General features: G+C 44.6%; 1 protein-coding gene across 1 annotated transcript in view; it reads left to right on the top strand.

Moving 5' to 3' along the window:
- Positions 1–24,036, top strand: part of LOC110486800 (protein kinase C alpha type) — a 206,491-nt gene that overhangs the window by 79,194 nt on the left and 103,261 nt on the right. The window contains exon 3 of the mRNA XM_090197092.1: positions 12,430–12,512. Coding sequence (XP_090053218.1) covers positions 12,430–12,512 — 83 coding nt within the window. The remainder of the gene's footprint in view (positions 1–12,429; positions 12,513–24,036) is intronic.

Here is a 24,036-nt window from a genome sequence, read left to right as displayed (position 1 = left end):
TTGTTTTGCTAACTTCCCCTGACATGAGTATAGCAACCTTGTTTTGCTAAATTCTCCTGACATGAGTATAGCAACCTTGTTTTGCTAAATTCTCCTGACATGAGTATAGCAACCTTGTTTTGCTAAATTCTCCTGACATGAGTATAGCAACCTTGTTTTGCTAAATTCTCCTGACATGAGTATAGCAACCTTGTTTTGCTAACTTCCCCTGACATGAGTATAGCAACCTTGTTTTGCTAAATTCTCCTGACATGAGTATAGCAACCTTGTTTTGCTAAATTCTCCTGACATGAGTATAGCAACCTTGTTTTGCTAAATTCCCCTGACATGAGTATAGCAACCTTGTTTTGCTTAATTCCCCTGACGTGAGTATAGCAACCTTGTTTTGCTAAATTCTCCTGACATGAGTATAGCAACCTTGTTTTGCTAAATTCCCCTGACAGGAGTATAGCAACCTTGTTTTGCTAAATTCCCCTGACAGGAGTATAGCAACCTTGTTTTGCTAAATTCCCCTGACATGAGTATAGCACCCTTGTTTTGCTAAATTCTCCTGACATGAGTATAGCAACCTTGTTTTGCTAAATTCCCCTGACATGAGTATAGCACCCTTGTTTTGCTAAATTCCCCTGACAGGAGTAAAGCTACATTGATTATATAGTTACCATCCATAATGGGTAACCTGGTGTAAAACATATACTTTTTACAGTTACCAGTGTGTGTTTGTGTGTGTGCTTGACTGCATGCACGTGTGCAAGTGTGTTATGCTCCCCATCACAGTAGTGGGGTGTGTTTGTTATGCTCCCCATTACAGTAGTGGGGTGTCTTTGTTATGCTCCCCATTACAGTAGTGGGGTGTGTTTGTTGTGCTCTCCCATCACAGTAGTGGGGTGTGTTTGTTATGCTCCCCATCACAGTAGTGGTGGCGGTGTCTGTGTTATGCTCCCCATCACAGTAGTGGGGTGTGTTTGTTATGCTCCCCATTACAGTAGTGGGGCTGTCTTTGTTATGCTCCCCATTATAGTAGTGGGTGTCTTTGTTATGCTCCCCATTACAGTGGTGGTGGGGGTTTCTTTGTTATGCTCCCCATTACAGTAGTGGCGGTGTGTTTGTTATGCTCCCCATCACAGTAGCGGGGTGTGTTTGTTATGCTCCCCATCACAGTAGTGGGGTGTGTTTGTTATGCTCTCCATTACAGTAGTGGGGTGTGTTTGTTATGCTTCCCATCACAGTAGTGGGGTGTGTTTGTTATGCTCTCCATTACAGTAGTGGGGGTGTCTTTGTTATGCTCCCCATTATAGTAGTGGGGTGTCTTTGTTATGCTCCCCATCACAGTAGCAGGGTGTGTTTGTTATGCTCCCCATCACAGTAGTGGAGTGTGTTTGTTATGCTCCCCATTACAGTAGTGGGGCTGTCTTTGTTATGCTCCCCATTATAGTAGTGGGGTGTCTTTGTTATGCTTCCCATCACAGTAGTGGGGGTGTGTTTGTTATGCTCCCCATCACAGTAGCGGGGTGTGTTTGTTATGCTCCCCATCACAGTAGCGGGGTGTGTTTGTTATGCTCCCCATCACAGTAGTGGGGTGTGTTTGTTGTGCTCCCCATCACAGTAGCGGGGTGTGTTTGTTATGCTCCCCATCACAGTAGTGGGGTGTGTTTGTTATGCTCCCCATCACAGTAGCAGGTTGTGTTTGTTATGCTCCCCATGACAGTAGTGGGGTGTGTTTGTTATGCCTTCCATCACAGTAGTGGGGTGTGTTTGTTATGCTCTCCATTACAGTAGTGGGGGTGTCTTTGTTATGCTCCCCATTATAGTAGTGGGGTGTCTTTGTTATGCTCCCCATCACAGTAGCAGGGTGTGTTTGCTATGCTCCCCATCACAGTAGTGGGTGTGTTTGTTATGCTCCCCATCACAGTAGTGGAGTGTCTTTGTTATGCTCCCCATTATAGTAGTGGGGTGTCTTTGTTATGCTTCCCATCACAGTAGCGGGGTGTGTTTGTTATGCTCCCCATCACAGTAGTGGGGTGTGTTTGTTATGCTCCCCATCACAGTAGCAGGTTGTGTTTGTTATGCTCCCCATGACAGTAGTGGGGTGTGTTTGTTATGCCTTCCATCACAGCAGTGGGGTGTGTTTGTTATGCCTTCCATCACAGTAGTGGGGTGTGTTTGTTATGCTCTCCATTACAGTAGTGGGGGTGTCTTTGTTATGCTCCCCATTATAGTAGTGGGGTGTCTTTGTTATGCTCCCCATCACAGTAGCAGGGTGTGTTTGTTATGCTCCCCATCACAGTAGTGGAGTGTGTTTGTTATGCTCCCCATTGCAGTAGTGGGGCTGTCTTTGTTATGCTCCCCATTATAGTAGTGGGGTGTCTTTGTTATGCTTCCCATCACAGTAGTGGGGGTGTGTTTGTTATGCTCACCATCACAGTAGCGGTGTGTGTTTGTTATGCTCCCCATCACAGTAGTGGGGTGTGTTTGTTATGCTCTCCATTACAGTTGTGGGGGTGTCTTTGTTATGCTCCACATTATAGTAGTGGGGTGTCTTTGTTATGATCCCCATCACAGTAGCAGGGTGTGTTTGTTATGCTCCCCATCACAGTAGTGGGGTGTGCTTGTTATGCTCCCCATCACAGTAGCAGGGTGTGTTTGTTATGCTCCCCATCACAGTAGTGGGGTGTGTTTGTTATGCTCCCCATCACAGTAGCAGGGTGTGTTTGTTATGCTCCCCATCACAGTAGTGGGGTGTGTTTGTTATGCTCCCCATCACAGTAGCAGGTTGTGTTTGTTATGCTCCCCATGACAGTAGTGGGGTGTGTTTGTTATGCCTTCCATCACAGTAGTGGGGTGTGTTTGTTATGCTCCCCATCACAGTAGCAGGGTGTGTTTGTTATGCTCCCCATCACAGTAGCAGGTTGTGTTTGTTATGCTCCCCATCACAGTAGCAGGTTGTGTTTGTTATGCTCCCCATGACAGTAGTGTGGTGTGTGTGTTATGCCTTCCATCACAGTAGTGGGGTGTGTTTGTTATGCCTTCCATCACAGTAGTGGGGTGTGTTTGTTATGCTCCCCATCACAGTAGCAGGGTGTGTTTGTTATGCTCCCCATCACAGTAGTGGGGTGTGTTTGTTATGCTCTCCATCACAGTAGTGGGGTGTGTTTGTTATGCCTTCCATCACAGTAGTGGGGTGTGTTTGTTATGCTCCCCATCACAGTAGTGGGGTGTGTTTGTTATGCCTTCCATCACAGTAGTGGGGTGTGTTTGTTATGCTCCCCATCACAGTAGTGGGGTGTGTTTGTTATGCCTTCCATCACAGTAGTGGGGTGTGTTTGTGTTCTCATCTCTGTGTTTTCCTGATGTGGACATGACAAATGGAGGTGGTGACAGAGAGCGAGCAGGAATAAATCACACTGGGAGATATTCGCTGAGCTTTTTATTTATACTCTTTTTTTCTGTACCTTTATTACTCAGGAAGATTAATTCATTCTCTTTTCCCCTTCTCAGCAGAAACCAGCAGATTACCATGGAAACATCTCTGATGCATACTGCACACTTAGAGATTCAGATATGATGATGATGTTGTTGATGATGATGATGATTGTGGTGTTGGTGGTGATGATGGTTATGGTGGTGGTGATGAGGATGTGATGATGGTGGTGGTGATGATGATGATGGTTGTGGTGGTGATGATGATGATGATGAGGATGGCTGTGGTGGTGATGATGATGTTGATGGTTGGGGTGGTGATGATGATGTTGATGGTTGGGGTGGTGATAATGATGATGATGGCTGTGGTGGTGATGATGATGATAGTGATGGTGGTGGTGATGATGGTTGTGGTGGGGATGATGATGATGATGGCTGTGGTGATGATGATGGTTGGGGTGGTTGTGGTGGGGATGATGATGATGATGATGGCTACGGTGGTGATGATGATGATGATGGTTGTGGTGGGGATGAGGATGATGTTGTGGTGGGGATGATGATGATGATGATGGCCATGGTGGTGATGATGATGGCTGTGGTGGTGTGATGATGATGGCTGTGGTGGTGGTGGTTGTGATGATGATGATGATGGTTGTGGTGGTGGTTATGATGATGATGATGGTTGTGGTGGTGGGGATGATGATAGTGATGGTTGTGGTGGTGATTGTGGAGGTGGTGGTGGTGGTCGTGGTGGTGGTGGTGGTGGGGATGATGATGATGATGATGATGATAGTGATGGTTGTGGTGGTGGTGATGATGGGGATGGTTGTTGTGGTGATGGTGGTGATGATGATGATGATGATGATGATGATGATAGTGATGGTTGTGGTGGTGATGATGATGGTTGTGATGGTGGTGATCATAGTGATGGTTGTTGTGGTGATGGTGGTGATGGTTGTGGTGGTAATGATGTTAATGATGATGATTGACTATCAGTCTCTCAATGTTGGAGAGCTCTCAAATTTCAGAGGGAATTGACTGAAGGTAGTTACCTCTGTTCCACTGTATACTGTATACCAGGACTCAGCAACTTTTAAAAGCACCCAGTTGTCCAATTACACAACAGCCTACAGATAGATACACAGTGCTAACTGCCAGAGATTAACTGATGGCATGCACACTCCACAGTGACTGCTGTGCACAGTCATTCCCAAAACATGAATTATTGATTTGCTTGGTAATTGTCTTGCTTATCCTCCCCTTTCTTTAAGAGAGGTATCAATTTTGTCCCGCACATTCAATGTAGTTGCGGAGAGTCCCTGTGATCCTAGATTCAGATCATTCAGGCGAGAAAAAACATCACCCAGATAAGCCAGTCGTGTGAGAAACTCGTCATCATGCAAGCGGTCAGACAAGTGAAAATTATGGTCAGTAAAAAAAACTTTAAGCTTGTCTCTCAATTTAAAAAAAAAATGTGTCAATACTTTGCCCCTTGATAACCAGCGCACTTCTGTATGTTGTAAAAGCGTTACATGGTTGCTGCCCATATCATTGCATAGTGCAGAAAATACACGAGTTCAGGGGCCTTGCTTTAACAAAGTTAACTATTTTCACTGTAGTATCCAAAACGTCTTTCAAGCTGTCAGGCATTCCCTAGGCAGCAAGAGGCTCTCGGTGGATGCTGCAGTGTACCCAAGTGGCGTTGGGAGCAGTGCTTCACGCGCGTTACCACTCCACTATGTCTCCCTGTCATATGACTTTTGCGCCATCAGTACAGATACCAACACATCTTGACCACCAAAGTCCATTTGATGTCACAAAGCTGCCCAGTACTTAAAACATATCCTCTCCTGTTGTCCTGGTTTCCAGTGGTTTGCAGAAGAGGATGTCTTCCTTAATCGACCCCCCATAAACATAACGGACATTTACCAGGAGCTGTGCCAGGCCCGCCACATCTCTTGACTCTTGAATCCAGCTGTAACGCACAAAATTCACTGGCTTGTATGCCATGCAGTAATTGTTTCAAAACATCTCCTGCAATGTCAAAATAAATGTAGAATTACTGATGCTGGCATTGGATGTGCTTGTGGAAGCAGAACAACTTGTGTAGCCGACAGGTGCCGGTGTAGTACTGCTGGTAGTAGCAATACTACCAGTAGAGCTGGTATGTGTCTCTATGGGGCCTATGGGGCTTTACTTTTTTTTTAGCATTTAACCATTTTCGAGCAAACGGAATGAGCAGCAGCTACATTTGGTTACATAAGGACTGTTAGTGGAATTCCCGCAAGAGAGTAACGGTTAATGTGATTGGATGTTAATTATTTTACTAGGCTACCTGTATTTGACATTGTGTTATTTTGCTGAACACCAGATTTTTGGCAGTGAAACGAGGCTACTCAGTCGAGAGAGAAAAAACTCACCCAGATGTATATCCCTGTTTGAAAAAATATAAATGAACTGTTTGAAAATGTTTAAAAAGAAAAGTAAAACACATTTTTTGTACAATTCTTTTTACAAATTTTAAATCACATCTTTATTTGGCGTACCCCCGATGGCATTCTGTTCTACAGGAATGATTCAAACTGTTATAACCATAGAGATATATTTAATGCAGTGGTTACAACTAGGGTTGCACATTTTGGGGAATATTCACAGGTGGAAACTTTCCGTGGGAATTAACGGGAATATTTGGGAATTAACGGGAATATATGGGAATTAATGTAAATGTATGCAAATTAATACATCTAAATGTAGATGTTTTTTGCATTGGATATATTTACCATATCATATGGAGACAGAAACATAAACCTTTTACCTTATCATAAGTAGACATCATTTCAAATGATTAAATCCTTCCTATAGAAATTAAAAAACAATTTAGTTACGAATTGAGTTGACTTAATTAAATGAGTTGGCTCTTGTCTCTTCACATGGGATGATTTCACTGAACAACAAAATAAATAAATTATTGAATGATCCCCAATGTTCCATCGCATCTCCCAAAACGTTTTCAACATACATGTGTAAAATGATAGTTTAGAAACTAAAACTTTGGTTGTCTTCCTCTCAGGCTTCCATGTCTTCTCCCTGGACCTCATCAATGTTCACCTCTTGAACATCAGACTCTGAGGCCTCATCTTCACTGTCACTTTCCAACCCTGTTGACGATGGCTCGCTGTCAGGCTCAAAAAGCTCACATTTTCCCAGATGGCAACCAATTTTTCAACCCTTGTATTGGTCCACTTGTTGCATACTTTGGTGTGTGTGTTCCAAAACAAGGACCAGTTGCGCTCTGAGGCAGCTGATGTTGGTGGGATTTGGAGGATGATGGAGGCAACAGGAGAAAGATAAATAGTTCAGTCTAGGGAGGATGTTCATACGGATGACATTAATTCTTCCTACTAAGCTAATTGGGAGGGAGATCCAGGTTTGGAGATCATTCTTGATCCAGGAGTGGGAGATAATTTTCCTTGAAAAGGCTATTCAGATCTGGTGTTATGAAGATCCCAAGGTATTGAAACCCCTGTATCTTCCATTGGAAAGGACATAGTGTCTTCATAGAGCTGGTGAGTGTAATATTGAGAGGGCAGACCGTGGATTTGTTCAAATTGATCTTATAACCTGAAATCTTGCCATACTGAGCAATTGTGTCTAAAATGGGAGGGAGGGATTTCTCAGGGTTGGATATGTAGAGCAAGACATCATCAGCATAAAGCGAAATCTTGTGCTGCAGGCCACCTGCAGAAACACCCATAATACTTGGATTGCTCCTTATCAACTCTGCCAGAGGCTCCGCCCCCAACAAGTAGAGCAGGGGGGACAGCGAGCACCCTTGTCTTGTGCCCCATTCCAGAGGGAATCTGTCAGAGTTCAGTCCATTAGTAGTCACCATGGCATTTGGATGAGAGTATAGTTATTTGATCCATTTAATAGAATTTGGGCCCATATTGAACTTTTCTAAGACTGAAAACAGAAAGCTCCACTCCATCCTGTCAAACGCCTTCTCAGCATCCAGTGAAGCCAGCAGGACAGGGGTGTCGAACACCTTCTCAGCATCCAGTGAAGCCAGCAGGACAGGGGTGTCGAACACCTTCTCAGCATCCAGTGAAGCCAGCAGGACAGGGGTGTGGAACACCTTCTCAGCATCCAGTGAAGCCAGCAGGACAGGGGTGTGGAACACCTTCTCAGCATCCAGTGAAGCCAGCAGGACAGGGGTGTGGAACACCTTCTCAGCATCCAGTGAAGCCAGCAGGACAGGGGTGTGGAACACCTTCTCAGCATCCAGTGAAGCCAGCAGGACAGGGGTGTGGAACACCTTCTCAGCATCCAGTGAAGCCAGCAGGACAGGGGTGTGGAACACCTTCTCAGCATCCAGTGAAGCCAACAGGACAGGGGTGTGGAACACCTTCTCAGCATCCAGTGAAGCCAGCAGGACAGGGGTGTGGAACACCTTCTCAGCATCCAGTGAAGCCAGCAGGACAGGGGTGTGGAACACCTTCTCAGCATCCAGTGAAGCCAGCAGGACAGGGGTCGTCTGTGCATTTAATTCATCAATAATATCAAAAAGACGGTGAATGTTATCAGAAGAGTATCTGTCTCTAATAAATCCAGTTTGGTCCGCTTTTATTATTTTGGGAAGAAGAGTGTTTAGTCTTTTGGCAAGCAATTTGGTAATTATTTTGTAGTCGAAATCCAACAAGCTTATGGGCCGGAAGGACGAGCAGGATAGGGGGTCCTTGTCCTTTTTTAGCAACACTGTAATGCGAGCTGTGTGCATTGAGTCTGGGAGAACTCTGTTTTTGCAAATCCTCCACCATTGTTATGAAGATAGGGCTGAGCTGGGGCCAAAAGGCTTTGTAGAACTCTCTGGGGAATCCATCTGGGCCTGGGGACTTATTAGGTGGCATGGAGGTAATTGCCTCCAGGATCACCTCAGGAGTGAAAGGGGAGTTGAGATCTTCTTGGTCGGTCTCTGATAGTTTAGGTAGCGAGATTCCCTCTAGGAAAGCGTGGAGTTCTGCCTCCGTGTGTTTTCTCTCAGAGGTATATAGTTTGCAGTAAAAATCATGAAAAGTTAAATTGATATTTTTTGGGTCATATGTGACCTCGTCCTCTGCTGTTCGGATAGCCATGATTGTATGCTCTGACTGCTCTTTTTTAAATCGGTAAGCAAGCAATCTACTGGGCCTATTGCTATACTCATGGTATTTCTGTTTAGTAAAGAAAACTTATTTTTTTTTATCTCCCGAATGTAGTCCAAATTCAGTTTGGCTTTGGATGCTTTAAGATGACTCCAGGAGGTGCTGTCTAGGTATTGTATATGTACTTTTTCACAGCATTCCAGCTCCCTCTCAATATCTAGCCTGTGTGCTTCCATTGCTTTTTTCTTAGAGGGAGCATATGCAATTAGATGACCTCTTAGTGTGGCTTTAGCAGCGTCCCACATTGTGGCCGGAGAAACAGGAGAATCTTTGTTGTCTTGTGTGTAGTTGTCTATCCATGTAGTTACCAATGTATGGAACGCTTCGTTTGATAGCATGGAGGTGTTGAATTTCCAGCTCTTTGACCTCGGGATGTTTTTGCAGAGGTCCAAGCGGAGGTGGACAAAGGCGTGATCTGAAAGTGCTATGGTACACGTGGCTGAATTTATGAAACTCTTTGGGATAAAAATGTAATCTATACGGGAGTAGGTGTTATGGACATTAGAGTAGTATAGTATACATTAGAGTATACATTAGAGATGAGTCCATAGATGAGCTATTAGTCTATTAGTCTCTCTCCAGATATCTATCAGTCTTTAGTAAGAGAGTTCAACATCTTTGCAGATCTAGGATTTGTGGTGGGGACTTGAGATGATTTGTCTAGGGTTGGGTTAAGGGTACAATTCAAATCTCCGGCCACCACGCCAAAGGAGACACAATGCTCATTGAACAGGGTTATCATCTTTTTCTCCCCAAATGTATGGTATCCAATTGTTTTAGTAGCTAGGCACAATGCTCATTGAACAGGGTTATCATCTTTTTCTCCCCAAATGTATGGTATCCAATTGTTTTAGTAGCTAGGCACAATGCTCATTGAACAGGGTTATCATCTTTTTCTCCCCAAATTCATGGTATCCAATTGTTTTAGTAGCTACTATCTTGTCTCATCGCTACAACTCCCGTACGGGCTCGGGAGAGACGAAGGTTGAAAGTCATGCGTCCTCCGATACACAACCCAACCAAGCCGCACTGCTTCTTAACACAGCGTGCATCCAACCTGGAAGCCAGCCGCACCAATGTGTCAGAGGAAACACCGTGCACATTGGTTGGTGCACACTGCGCCCGGCCCGCCACAGGAGTCGCTGGTGCACAATGAGACAAGGAGGTCCCTAACCCGGACAACGCTGGGCCAATTGTGTGTCGCCCCACGGACCTCCCGGTCGCGGCCGGTTACGACAGAGCCTGGGCGCGAACCCAGAGTCTCTGATGGCACAGCTGGCGCTGCAGTACAGCACCCTTAACCACTGCGCCACCCGGGAGGCCCTAGGGTTATCATTTTTGACATGAAAGCAGGAGTATCTGTGTTAGGTGCGTATATATTTAAGATAGTAATTGATTGACCACCCAGTTATCAAAATAAATCTCCCCTCCGGATCAGATATGTTTTTGTCAATTATGAATGGAACATTTTTGGAACAACCTAGGCCTAGGTTAGGCTATAGAATAGGCCTAGTTTAGGATATAGAATAGGCCTAGGTTAGGCTATAGAATAGGCCTAGGTTAGGATATAGAATAGGCCTAGGTTAGGCTATAGAATAGGCCTAGGTTAGGATATAGAATAGGCCTAGGTTAGGCTATAGAATAGGCCTAGGTTAGGCTATAGAATAGACCTAGGTTAGGCTATAGAATAGGCCTAGGTAAGGCTATAGAATAGGCCTAGGTTAGGATATAGAATAGGCCTAGGTTAGGCTATAGAGTAGGCCTAGGTTTGGCTATAGAATAGGCCTAGGTTAGGATATAGAATAGGCCTAGGTTAGGCTATAGAATAGGCCTAGGTTAGGATATAGAATAGGCCTAGGTTAGGCTATAGAATAGGCCTAGGTTAGGCTATAGAGTAGGCCTAGGTTAGGCTATAGAATAGGCCTAGGTTAGGCTATAGAATAGGCCTAGGTTAGGCTATAGAATAGGCCTAGGTTAGGCTATAGAGTAGGCCTAGGTTTGGCTATAGAGTAGGCCTAGGTTAGGCTATAGAATAGGCCTAGGTTAGGCTATAGAATAGGCCTAGGTTAGGCTATAGAATAGGCCTAGGTTAGGCTATAGAGTAGGCCTAGGTTTGGCTATAGAATAGGCCTAGGTTAGGATATAGAATAGGCCTAGGTTAGGCTATAGAATAGGCCTAGGTTAGGCTATAGAATAGGCCTAGGTTAGGATATAGAATAGGCCTAGGTTAGGCTATAGAATAGGCCTAGGTTAGGCTATAGAATAGGCCTAGGTTAGGCTATAGAATAGGCCTAGGTTAGGCTATAGAATAGGCCTAGGTTAGGCTATAGAATAGGCCTAGGTTAGGCTTATAGAACCTATCCCTCTCAGCTAAAGGAAAATAAATATAGATTGGACGGCTATAATAACATTTAGCGGGGTGGGTGGGTCTTTGGATATCGGCTATATGTTGTCTTACCTCCTTTAGTAATAGCATTAATCGCATTTAATCATTGGTCCGTTTCTCATTGACCAGGATTATGTTTCAAAAAACGTTTTGCCTCTTTGGGAGTTTTGAAGTGTCGCAGGGCTCCTTGGTGAAGAATCCTGAGCTCGTTTGGGTACTTGAATCCCCTGAAGATACATCGGTCAATGGAGTATTCCTTCACTTCGTCAAACTCTCTGCGCTTTCGGCGTATTCCAGCTGACAGGTGTAAAGGGAGTTTGGCGTTTCCCACTGTGATGGTGTTGATTTTTGCCGCCTGTAGGACTCGTTCCTTGTCGGTGAATCTCAGGAAACGTATGGTGATTGGGCGCAATGGTTGTCTGGCTGCTGGTGGGAGCCTCATTGCCTGGTGAGCTCTCTCGAGTTCTTTGGGCCTGTTGGTGGACAGGTGGAGCCACTCTGGAAGTTTGTCTTGCAGGTATGGGATCAGTGGCATGTTTCCCTCTTCTTTTTCGGCCCAGATTTAATAGAACACAATTATTACTTTGCCCCCTGTTTTCCAGGTCCTCTGTTTTCTCTTCCAGATGCTCTATTTTCTTTTTAGCATATGCTATTGCTTCCATGGTATCCGTCAATAAGTTTTGCATGGATAGGATTTGCCCCTCTGCCTCGTCCAGGCGCCCCGCGTTTATGGTTATCTTGTTGTTGATGTCAGGCAAAGCATTTTCCAGGATTGTCACCTTGCCCCCTATCACACTGAGCTGAGAGTTAATGGCATCTAATTTAGTGTTGAGTTCTGTACGTTGGGATCTCAACTCAGAAAGGATGTCTTCGACAGAGTGTGAGGTTGGCATTCGTTGGGCCTCAGGGGGGAGCGGGTCCTCTTGCTCCTGGCTAATGGCGCTAGCTTTTTCTGAAGCTAGCTTCTTCTTGGAGGCTTTTTCAGTCGCTAATGCTCGAGTCCGGGTAAAAATGTCACCTGTAATGTCGCCTTTTGTAGCCACCATGACTTTTTTACTAAAGCTAAAGGAGTTTAAACTTGGAGTGGAGGTAAGATTAGGAATTGGAAACTACTTGTGAGGAGCTCTTAGTTCACACGGCCATCTCGTTCAAGGGTCACGTGATCCCCCTGGATGACACTTTTTGAATGACTGCTGGCTGCAGCCTGGAGCTGGTGTATAAAGGATGACTGGATGACCCATTGTGTTCAGTTTGGATGCTCTCCTAGAGGGGAGGAGGGTGAGGGTGGCTGGGGAAGGGAGGTGGGGAGAGTTAGATTGGGTATGGTGTGTGTGTATGTTGTGTGTTTACATGTCATATGTAAGGGAGAAAGATTCCTGATTACCATTTAACTGTACATGTCTCTTCTGCCCTCTCCTACAGTGTGCTGTTTTGTGGTCCACAAAAGGTGCCATGAGTTTGTCACCTTCTCTTGCCCTGGAGCCGACAAAGGCCCCGACACAGATGTGAGTTCCTTCTCTCTCTCTCTCTCTCTCTCTCTCTCTCTCTCTCTCTCTCTCTCTCTCTCTCTCTCTCTCTCTCTCTCTCTCTCTCTCTCTCTCTCTCTCTCTCTCTCTCTCTCTCTCTCTCTCTCTCTCTCTCTCTCTCTCTCTCTCTCTCTCTCTCTCTCTCTCTCTCTCTCTCTCTCTCTCTAAATTCAATTCAAGGGCATTATTGGCATGGGAAAAATATGTTAACATTGCCAGAGCAAGTGAAGTAGGTAATAAACAAAAGTGAAATAAACAACAAAAATGAACAGTAAACATTACACATACAGAAGTTCCAAAAGAATAAAGACATTTCAAATGTCATATTATGTCTATATACAGTGTTGTAACAATGTGCAAGTAGTGAAAGTACAAAAGGGAACATAAATAAACATAAATACAATGGTGTTTGTTCTTCACTGGTTGACCTTTTCTTGTGGCAACAGGTCACAAATATTGCTGCTCTTTTCTGAATTTTGATAATTAGCGGAAATCGGCCTAATTCTGCTCTGCATGCATTATTTGGTGCTTTACGTTGGACACTTAGGATAGTTTTGCAGAATTCTGCATGCAGAGTCTCAATTTGCTATTTGTCCCATTTTGTGAATTCTAGGTTGGGGAGTGGACCGCAGACCTCACAACCATAACGGGCAATGGGTTCTATAACTGATTCAAGTATTGTTAGCCAGATCCTAATTGGTATGTCGAATTGTGTCGAATGTAAAATCTCTCTCTCCTCTCTCTCTCTCTGTCTGTCTCATTCTCTCTTTTGCTCTCTCCCAAACACAAACACAAACACACCTTACACTGTGTAAATAAGGAGGAGTCAATTTTAGCTGTCTCATTATCAAATGTCTCAAACTGACACAACACACACACTGACTTTGATCTTCCCAGCATCTCTCTGCAAATGCTGTATGACAAATGGCTTTGAAAACTGTCTCAAAATAACTGTGTGTGTAATGTATGAACAGCATTGTCTGTCCTGTTTGTTTTAATGAGGAGGACCAATGTGCGAGCCAAACACAGGCCCTCCCCATCGTCCCTACACACACACACACAGGCACACACTCAATCACAAAACACACACATACATCCCCTTTCAGAGTCTGTTAGGGCACAGTGTTTCTTGATGGAGGGCAGCTCTGTTTAGGATGTGTGTGACCCTGTACACACTCAGTCAGTTCCCCTGTCCCTCTCTACTTCCCCCAGGCCTGTGTGTGTCCTTGGTTAGATAAGTGGCTCTGGTTTGTGGAAGGCAAGCATACCCGCAACGCTGTGTTCTGCCTGCCTGGCTGTGGCTGTGGCTGTGGCTGTGGCTGTGGCTGTGGCTGTGGCTGTGTGTGTGTGTGTGTGTGTGTATGTGTGTGTGTGTGTGTGTGTGTGTGTGTGTGTGTGTGTGTTTACACTGTGACCATGATGATTAGGATGAAGATGTTTGTTTAGGGCGTGTTACTGTGGCCTGGCATGCCAGCCGGAATAAACACAAACATAGATCCACTTAGAACACACACACACACACTCAGAGCAGTATAGGCTGCTTCAGGGTTCCCCAACTGTCAGCCCAAAGCATTCGCACCCATAATAGAGAGATATACAGTATGTGATCGTATACAAATGTAAGCAAGGTTTGAAATTATTATGTTTTAGTCCAATATTATATCTGTTTGGGCTTCTTGCGGTCAATTTGCAGTCTACAAATTCTTTGTAATTATGTTCGCTGAAGAAGAAATCGTCCCGTGGCTGAATCTAGTTGACGGTCCCTGGCCTACTGTATGTGAACATCCCCTACACAAGCACTCCTCTGTCCCATTTATGCAGTGCTGCTTGTCTACACTTTGATCAGTCGTGTACAAACACAAACACACACAGCCAGCCAATTAGAAGTGAGTGTTTGGGCTATCAGAAATAGGACTGGGACAATTACCGTATAATCATGTAACTGAGGATTATGGATGAAGAAATCAAATAACCATCAGAACCGTTTTAAAATGTTGGTTTTGCTGTTGGTTTTTGTGGAAGGCCTGCTAACGAGACTGTTCCCTCCTTAGCAGACACACACACACACATTAACACACACACATATTAACACACACACACACTAACACACACACACATTAACACACACACACACACACACTAACACACACACACATTAACACACACACACACACACACACATTAACACACACACACACACACACACACACACACTGGACCCCTTTTGCTGCTGGCTGTGAGTGTTCCCTCCTGTCATGCCTGTTTAGGCCTGCCTGTTTCCTGCTGGCTCTGTGTACCCAGTCCAGCCTCTACCCAGTCACTGGGCTCTGTTTAAACAGAACAGGGGACTTAGTGTTGCACAGGCGACAGCCCTGTCTGAATACTAAAATAGTGCAAGATGGTTGCTACTGGTGCTCATCACTTCTCAGACTGGTTTCCATCCTTCTTCATTTCTTCCTCTCCTCCTCTATTTCCTCTCCTCCTCTATTTCGTCTCCTCCTCTATTTCCTCATCTTCACTGATCTAGAAGGACCAAGATAGAGACTTGATATAGATGAAAGCAACATGGTGGAGGTGAAGGAACGGTAACACGATGGAGGTGAAGGAACAGTAACATGATGGAGGAACAGTAACATGATGGAAGTGAAGGAACAGTAACATGATGGAGGTGAAGGAACAGTAAAATGGTGTAGGTGAAGGAACAGTAACATGGTGGAGGAACAGTAACATGATGGAGGTGAAGGAACAGTAAAATGGTGTAGGTGAAGGAACAGTAACATGGTGGAGGTGAAGGAACAGTAAAATGATGGAAGTGAAGGAACAGTAACATGGTGGAGGTGAAGGAACAGTAAAATGGTGTAGGTGAAGGAACAGTAACATGATGGAGGTGAATGAACAGTAACATGGTGGAGGTGAAGGAACAGTAACACGATGGAGGTGAAGGAACAGTAACATGATGGAGGAACAGTAACATGATGGAAGTGAAGGAACAGTAACATGATGGAGGTGAAGGAACAGTAACATGGTGGAGGTGAAGGAACAGTAATATGGTGGAGGAACAGTAACATAATGTAGGTGAAGGAACAGGAACATGATGGAGGTGAAGGAACAGTAAAATGGTGTAGGTGAAGGAACAGTAACATGGTGGAGGAACAGTAACATGATGGAGGTGAAGGAACAGTAAAATGGTGTAGGTGAAGGAACAGTAACATGGTAAAGGTGAAGGAACAGTAACATGGTGGAGGTGAAGGAACAGTAAAATGGTGGAGGTGAAGGAACAGTAACATGGTGGAGGTGAAGGAACAGTAACATGGTGGAGGAACAGTAACATGGTGGAGGAACAGTAATATGGTGGAGGTGAAGGAACAGTAACATGATGGAGGTGAAGGAACAGTAACATGGTGGAGGTGGAGGAACAGTAACATGGTGGAGGCGAAGGAACAGTAACATGGTGGAGGTGAAGGAACAGTAACACGATGGAGGTGAAGGAACAGTAACATGATGGAGGTGGAGGAACAGTAACATGATGGAGGTGAAGGAACAGTAACATGATGGAGGTGGAGGAACAGTAACATGATGGAAGTGAAGGAACAGTAACATGATGGAGGTGAATCCTCCACAATCTTGGCTGTTTCACACCTGACCTCAGTGTGAATGACTAACTACCATCCCTCCACTCCTCCACATCCCTTCACTCCTCCATCCATCCATCCATCCATCCATCCATCCATCCATCCATCCATCCCTGCCCACCGGCCCTTGACTCAGGTGTCATGGGTCTCTCGCTGTCCTTTCCCCCTCTCTCTCGCTCTCTCCCCTTCGTCTGGCTGGAAGCTAGAGGCTGGATCTGCAATGAGCGCAGACACACTCACGCATGATATACGCAAGCACACACATATAGTATGTACTGTATATACACACACACACTGCTATGGGTCATGACCTCTGTACCACCCTCAGACCATTGATGACATCATCAATGGTTTGATTGATACAAATGGCATAAGAGAGAGAGAGAGAGAGAGCGAGAGAGAGAGAGAGAAAGGGAAAGAGCACAGGGAAATCACAGAGAGAGAATAAAAGAGTTGGTTCACATTAGCATCTATTGTAAAAGCATTGCTTGACTTTTAATGAGTACCGGCACCCATTTCAGTCAGAGTCAAGCACTGGTGAAAGTGGTCCTTCTTTCTCTCCAGTCACCTCTCATTCACCCTGATGGACCTGTGACACACTCTACTGATGTACATGTCAAGCATCCCTCCAAAGAGCAACCAGTGAATGGAAATCATTAGAAACCCTGCTCCCCGAGCCATGGAGGCTGTAGAGATACATGTATGTAATGACAATGGCCACCAGCCAAAGCTCACTCACTGTGCCTTTAAAGCCAGATTGTTTGAGGCAATGTCATTTGGGGATTAGTGTCAGTCCAGATTGCAAGACTGATGTTGCAATGATTATTTCTCTATATGTATATTGGTGTTGCTGCGTTTCCGTTTTGTATTTCCTCTATTGAACCATCTGTCTTTGGTCTGTTCATGTCAATCACTCTCCTGGAGCTTGTTTTAGCTGTGCTCAGAGCTCTTCTATCTGATTGCCTCTTCTTCTCTTCTGTGTGTGTGTGTGTGTGTGTGTGTGTGTGTGTGTGTGTGTGTGTGTGTGTGTGTGTGTGTGTGTGTGTGTGTGTGTGTGTGTGTGTGTGTGTGTGTGTGTGTGTGTGTGTGTGTGTGTGTGTGTGTGTGTGTGTGTGTGTGTGTGTGTGTGCGTGCGTCTTATTTCCTTCTAAGCCACCGCCGTGCATTTGGTATTAAAATCAATGTGTTGTTGTTGTAGGATCAGCTTCTTTTTTTTTTGCTCTTGTCTGATGCTCCTTTCTGATTTGCTTTTACAATCAGTAGAGATGAATGACCTGCCACCGTACCAATGATTTTCAATTTATTTTCTCCTATCTCCCGCCTTCTTAAGTAATCAATCCATGGCTCTGTTTATGTCAGAGGTTTATCATGGTCTAGGAGTAGCCAATGGTATTTCTTATTGAGGAAGATCAAGACAGTTCTGTGTTACAGTGAACAATGTATTCTACATCTATCTGGTTAGGATTCACAGTAACTGGAGTCAGAAACATGTGCATCATAAATATTCCTCCCTGGGAAATGAATTTTAAATCCGACTTTCTGATGGTCTACAAATAGAAAAAGAGAGAGATTTACAACATTGGCCTTGAATAATGATTTAGATCCATGCCATTAAGATCTATGACTTAATGGCCCACCGTTACAACCACATACTCCTGACCTCTCTCATTATGGGACTCCTTAACACCTGGCCTCATCGGCTCTGGGACCCTGCTAAAGTGTAGGCGACATTACATCATAGGGCCTTAATTGCTGTGACAAGCTGAACTGGTGGTATCATTAGCCAAGTGTCTCTGTGGGCATACTGAGGTTGCGTCACAAATGGATCCCTATTCCCTATGTAGTGCACTACTTTTGATCAGGGCCCATAGGGTTCTCATCAAAGTAGTGCATTATATAGGGAACAGGGTGCCATTTGTGACAGGGCCTGTAGCTCCTCCTGGAGAGAAGAGGACAGAGCTGTGGAGAGCCAGACAGGGGAGGTGTTAAGAGATCTACTTGAAATGAAAGTAGATTATTGAAGACATGAATTGAGTTGGAATTGGAAGCATCAGTTAGGAGGTGATAATAGCTTTCTCACTGAGATCCAGAGGGTTACATTACTACCTAGAGTGGCCACATGAATTCACAGTTGCAACCATTGATTTATAAGTGTTTATTATTGATCATGTATGATATACCCATCAATTGAATGAGAACGGTTTGTATTGTCAAATTTATAAACACATGATAGACGGTACCTTAGTGTAGATTAACCCCTGATAAACAGGTATTACATCACAGACTGTTTGCAATGTGTCTTTTCTCTCAAGGTGCCTTTGGGGCAGGGCCAGATTCTGAGACAGAGAAAGAGAGAGAAAGAGAAAGCGGGGGGAGAGAAGGGGGAGTGAGAGAGAGATAGAGAGAGAGACATAGAGAGAGAGACATAGAGAGAGAGAGAGAGTAAGCGGGGGGAGAGAAGAGAGAGAGAGATAGAGGGGGTGGGGGAAGAGAAGAGAGAGAGAGAGAGAGAGAGAGAGAGAGAGAGAGAGAGAGAGAGAGAGAGAGAGAGAGAGAGAGAGAGAACGAACAGAGCTCCTCTCTACTATGGGTATGAATCTTACCCCCGGCCACTGACAGAGGAACAGACAGGGCAGATGTTCTAACTTGTGTTAACAAGGATGTTTCTTCATGTATCCGTCATATACTGTGATCAGTGCTGCAGTCGGGGAGAACAATAGATGGTGTTAAAAAGCAAGAGGAGTGAGGGATATTAGGGAGAGTCATACGTCCTCTCCTTATCCTAGACTGTATCATTTATCCTCATAAATGTGCTTCTGAAATAATAAGAGCACAATGAAAAAGTGTTCTTACAAAACAATGCTATGAAAACGAGCGGGAGAGGAAGAGAGGGAGCTGGAGAGAGGTGGAGAGAGAAGATGAAAAGAAAAGAGCTGTGGCTTGTCGGCTCTTCGTCCCTGGGACACTTTGACAGGTGGAGAGGTAGAGTGTGACAAATCCCTCGTTTCGCCCTCTCCCCTCTTTGGCTTTGGGAATATAAATTCATGTGAAAGAGAAATACCTAGATTGCAGCATGGTGTCTTACCAAACCATTGCTTTCAGCCTATAGAGTTGGCTACCGTTTTGATCTGTGACTTTGAGTGTCATTATCAAATGAACAGTACTTAGACATATTCTGTGCTGATCTGATTCTCCCCTTGTTCACTGTTAATAAATCTGTTGACTGCCGAGGCCCTCAGCTGCCTTGCATAGACCTACATCTTTATCTGACAGTAATGGCCGTGTTCCACGCTATTAGCCTGCCTGTCACAGGCCATTAACCCTGCTAGTGGCTCACTGCTACACTTACCCACAGCAACAGCCACCGCAAACAAAACGCTAACCCACAGCAACAGCTGGGAGAGCCAGCCAGCCGCCCAGGCAACAGCATTTAGCCAGGCTACCACTAACTTGCTAAAACAGTCATTACCCTGCTAGCAGCTCACTGCTAACAAATCGCTAACTCAAAGCAACAGCTGAGAATAGCCAGCCAGCCGCACAGGCAACAGCAGTTAGCCAGGCTACCTCTAACTCGCTAAAACAACCATTACCATGCTAGCGGCTCGCTGCTAACAAACCGTTAACTCTAAGCAACCAGCTCACTCCACATGTTAGTTCTGTTAGGTTCTAAATAACAGGGTAGAAACTGACGGACAACTATAACCAAGTTTATTCACGCAAAGGGTTGGACAGCTGAACAGACAAAGACATTTTTCCACCAGCACAAGTATATAGACCCCAATTTGGATGAAGTATCCTCCTTCCCTCTGAACAGTACATCTATATTTCTAGGCAGGAAGTTAAGTGATGCGGGCAATAAACTGTTCCTTCTCCCTTAATGTGACCTGACCTCGGCCCCCATTCCTCACTAAACCACGTCTCTCCACTGTTATCAGTGACTGCAACCATGTGATGGTCTTTCCTTTACTCAGAACATTCCAAGCTTAATTGCCTCCACCATATACATTCCTCCCCCAGATAACCATTAACTGCTGGTGTAGAAACCAGACTCTGGCATTCCTCATTTCCATAGGATACCTGATAAATAACAATATTTCAAGTTTAGGAGTCAGAACCCATCAGTTCTAAACCATGCAGAACAGATGACAGCTAGAGTCTGTTGAGACCTTCACCTTCACTAGGGGGAAGTTGTCTATGAGCACTAATCTAAGGTCAGTTGTTCAGTGCATTTCCAGCCTAATGGTTAAGGTTTGGATTTGAATAATGTTGTTGATATTCTCTCTGTCTGTAAATCATCAGCACATGCAGACTAGTGCTTAGATTACTGTCAGCCGAGTTCTTGTGTAGAAATGGATATGAGGCGAGAATGATGGTAAAGCTAACAGAACGATAACGTTAACCCTCTTGAGACCCCAGATATTTAAGAGGAAAACGTGATCACCTTTCAGAAATAATTCTAATAGACTTCTGAGTAAACTAAAATAATGTTTTTTTTAAATTATCTGGTTTTGGAAAACAATTTTCTGGAAATATTACAAAAATGCAACATTGAACCTATGAACAGACATGTTGATATGTTTAGTATATCAAGCAATATATACAGTCGACCATATATGGATATGTAGGCCATATGGTTTAAATTAATCCATTTAGATGGGAGGTCATTTAAAAAACTGATTACATTCTATTGACCTAAACATCAGATGCGCAATAAGGCAATTAAAAAGAAGCAAAGGTGCCTCCGCCACCCCAGTGGAACAGCTGCCATGGGAATATTAATGCTTATGTAATATGTTGTTCGATGTAATTACTGATATCATATTGCAATCTGCTGCAGTCATCAGCCTCATCTCTGATAACGCAACCCAGAGTGTTACTGTGTTAATGAATTTGGGGGATTGGTGGTGTTGAATCTATGGATGTGTTCTATACCAGATCATCTGATCAGTGTAGGGAAACTGAGAATAGCAGTAGGAGAAAGTTGTGTGTGTTTTTCTATTGGTGGCCATGCTGCATTTGGCATCAATGCATGATTTAGGTGAGAAGTCAGAGGTACAACATCTGGGTATCTCAAGTTAGGATTTAGCTGATATCAGAAGTCACAGAAGGGGCACTGAGTTCCTGTCGTTAATTAGGCCCATGCTCTATTTAGTGGAGTTGCACCCCTATCTAAAGCATGGAGGAATCATTTAGTACCTGTGTCAGTGGGTCTGCCTCTAGTATTATCAGCTGATAGCGATTATAACCAGGGATACACATGGTATACACCGTCCAATGAAATGCTTACTTGCAGGTTCCTTCTCAACAATGCAACAACAATAAGAAATGATAAAAGATAAGAATAACAACAAAGTAATGGCTCAGTAAAATAGAATACTAATGTTTTACAAGTATAATACAAGAAGGCGTCATTTATAGTCCTATATTTACACATGTTTTGGGGAAGTGGGGATTGGGGGCAAGTGACTTTATACAGTATAGATTGTATATATATTGCCAGTTTAGCTTGTTGCTGTTCTGGCCTTAGCAGGACTATTCCCACCTCTATTCTTCTCTTGAGGTGTGAGGACTGAAGAGATCACAGGAAGCTCAGTCTCAGACATACACCACTCTGTTTATAGACCTGTTGACATGGTGTGGAACTGAAAACATCACACCTTTCCTCATGAGAAATATATACATATATACAAGTATAAAATATTTAAATGAAGGACTGTGAAGAACACTGATTCCCAATACACGCAGACACACTCACACACACATACACACACACACGCACAAACGAACACACACAGACAGACACACACACACACACACACACACACACACACACACACACACACACACACACACACACACACACACACACACATCCCCAGGCTCTGGAGAGAACACTTCAACACTTCACCTGGCAGTGTACTCTGTGCTTCTATAGCAGTCAGTCCTCTTCGTTCTCACTCCACGTCCCAGTAGATTGGGCACTGAGTCAATGTTCTTCTCTATTGGGTTTATCCCTCTCTATATCTCTCTCCATGGGATGCTTCCAGTCTCAAACCTCTCTGTGCATAGTTGGTTAGAGTCTCTCTACTGTAAGTGTCTATGTATCATCCCTCTCTGTGTAATGATCGCTATCCTCTCTATGGGATGCTTCCAGTCCCAAGCCTCTCTGTGCATAGTTGGTTAGAGTCTCTCTACTGTAAGTGTCCATGTATCGTCCCTCTCTGTGTAATGATCGCTGTCCTCTCTATGGGATGCTTCCAGTCCCAAGCCTCTTTCTCTATGTAATTACCGAATGAGCCCCTCTCTGTATCTTTATTTTATTTATTAGGGATCCCATTAGTTCCTGCCAAGGCAGCAGCTACTCTTCCTGGGGTTTATTAGGGATCCCATTAGTTCCTGCCAAGGCAGCAGCTACTCTTCCTGTGGTTTATTAGGGATCCCATTAGTTCCTGCCAAGGCAGCAGCTACACTTCCTGTGGTTTATTAGGGATCCCATTAGTTCCTGGCAAGGCAGCAGCTACTCTTCCTGTGGTTTATTAGGGATCCCATTAGTTCCTGCCAAGGCAGCAGCTACTCTTCCTATGGTTTATTAGGGATCCCATGAGTTCCTGCCAAGGCAGCAGCTACTCTTCCTGTGGTTTATTAAGGATCTCCATTAGTTCCTGCCAAGGAAGCAGCTACTCTTCCTGTGGTTTATTAAGGATCTCCATTAATTCCTGCCAAGGCAGCAGCTACTCTTCCTGTGGTTTATTAAGGATCTCCATTAGTTCCTGCCAAGGCAGCAGCTACTCTTCCTGTGGTTTATTAAGGATCTCCATTAGTTCCTGCCAAGGCAGCAGCTACTCTTCCTGTGGTTTATTAAGGATCCCCATTAGTTCCTGCCAAGGCAGCAGCTACTCTTCCTGTGGTTTATTAAGGATCTCCATTAGTTCCTGCCAAGGCAGCAGCTACTCTTCCTGTGGTTTATTAAGGATCTCCATTAGTTCCTGCCAAGGCAGCAGCTACTCTTCCTGTGGTTTATTAAGGATCTCCATTAGTTCCTGCCAAGGCAGCAGCTACTCTTCCTGTGGTTTATTAGGGATCCCATTAGTTCCTGCCAAGGCAGCAGCTACTCTTCCTGTGGTTTATTAAGGATCTCCATTAGTTCCTGCCAAGGCAGCAGCTACTCTTCCTGGGGTTTATTAAGGATCTCCATTAGTTCCTGCCAAGGCAGCAGCTACTCTTCCTGGGGTTTATTAAGGATCCCCATTAGTTCCTGCCAAGGCAGCAGCTACTCTTCCTGTGGTTTATTAAGGATCCCCATTAGTTCCTGCCAAGGCAGCAGCTACTCTTCCTGGGGTTTATTAAGGATCCCCATTAGTTCTTGCCAAGGCAGCAGCTACTCTTCCTGGGGTTTATTAAGGATCTCCATTAGTTCATGCCAAGGCAGCAGCTACTCTTCCTATGGTTTATTAGGGATCCCATGAGTTCCTGCCAAGGCAGCAGCTACTCTTCCTGTGGTTTATTAAGGATCTCCATTAGTTCCTGCCAAGGCAGCAGCTACTCTTCCTGTGGTTTATTAAGGATCTCCATTAATTCCTGCCAAGGCAGCAGCTACTCTTCCTGTGTTTTATTAAGGATCTCCATTAGTTCCTACCAAGGCAGCAGCTACTCTTCCTGTGGTTTATTAAGGATCTCCATTAGTTCCTGCCAAGGCAGCAGCTACTCTTCCTGTGGTTTATTAAGGATCCCCATTAGTTCCTGCCAAGGCAGCAGCTGCTCTTCCTGTGGTTTATTAAGGATCTCCATTAGTTCCTGCCAAGGCAGCAGCTACTCTTCCTGTGGTTTATTAAGGATCTCCATTAGTTCCTGCCAAGGCAGCAGCTACTCTT

The sequence above is a fragment of the Oncorhynchus mykiss genome, chromosome 13 (assembly GCF_057628025.1).
Source record: "Oncorhynchus mykiss isolate SJ-2025 chromosome 13, ASM5762802v1, whole genome shotgun sequence".
In the NCBI taxonomy this organism is placed as follows: domain Eukaryota; kingdom Metazoa; phylum Chordata; class Actinopteri; order Salmoniformes; family Salmonidae; genus Oncorhynchus; species Oncorhynchus mykiss.
This window is presented reverse-complemented; position numbering and strand designations above follow the sequence as displayed.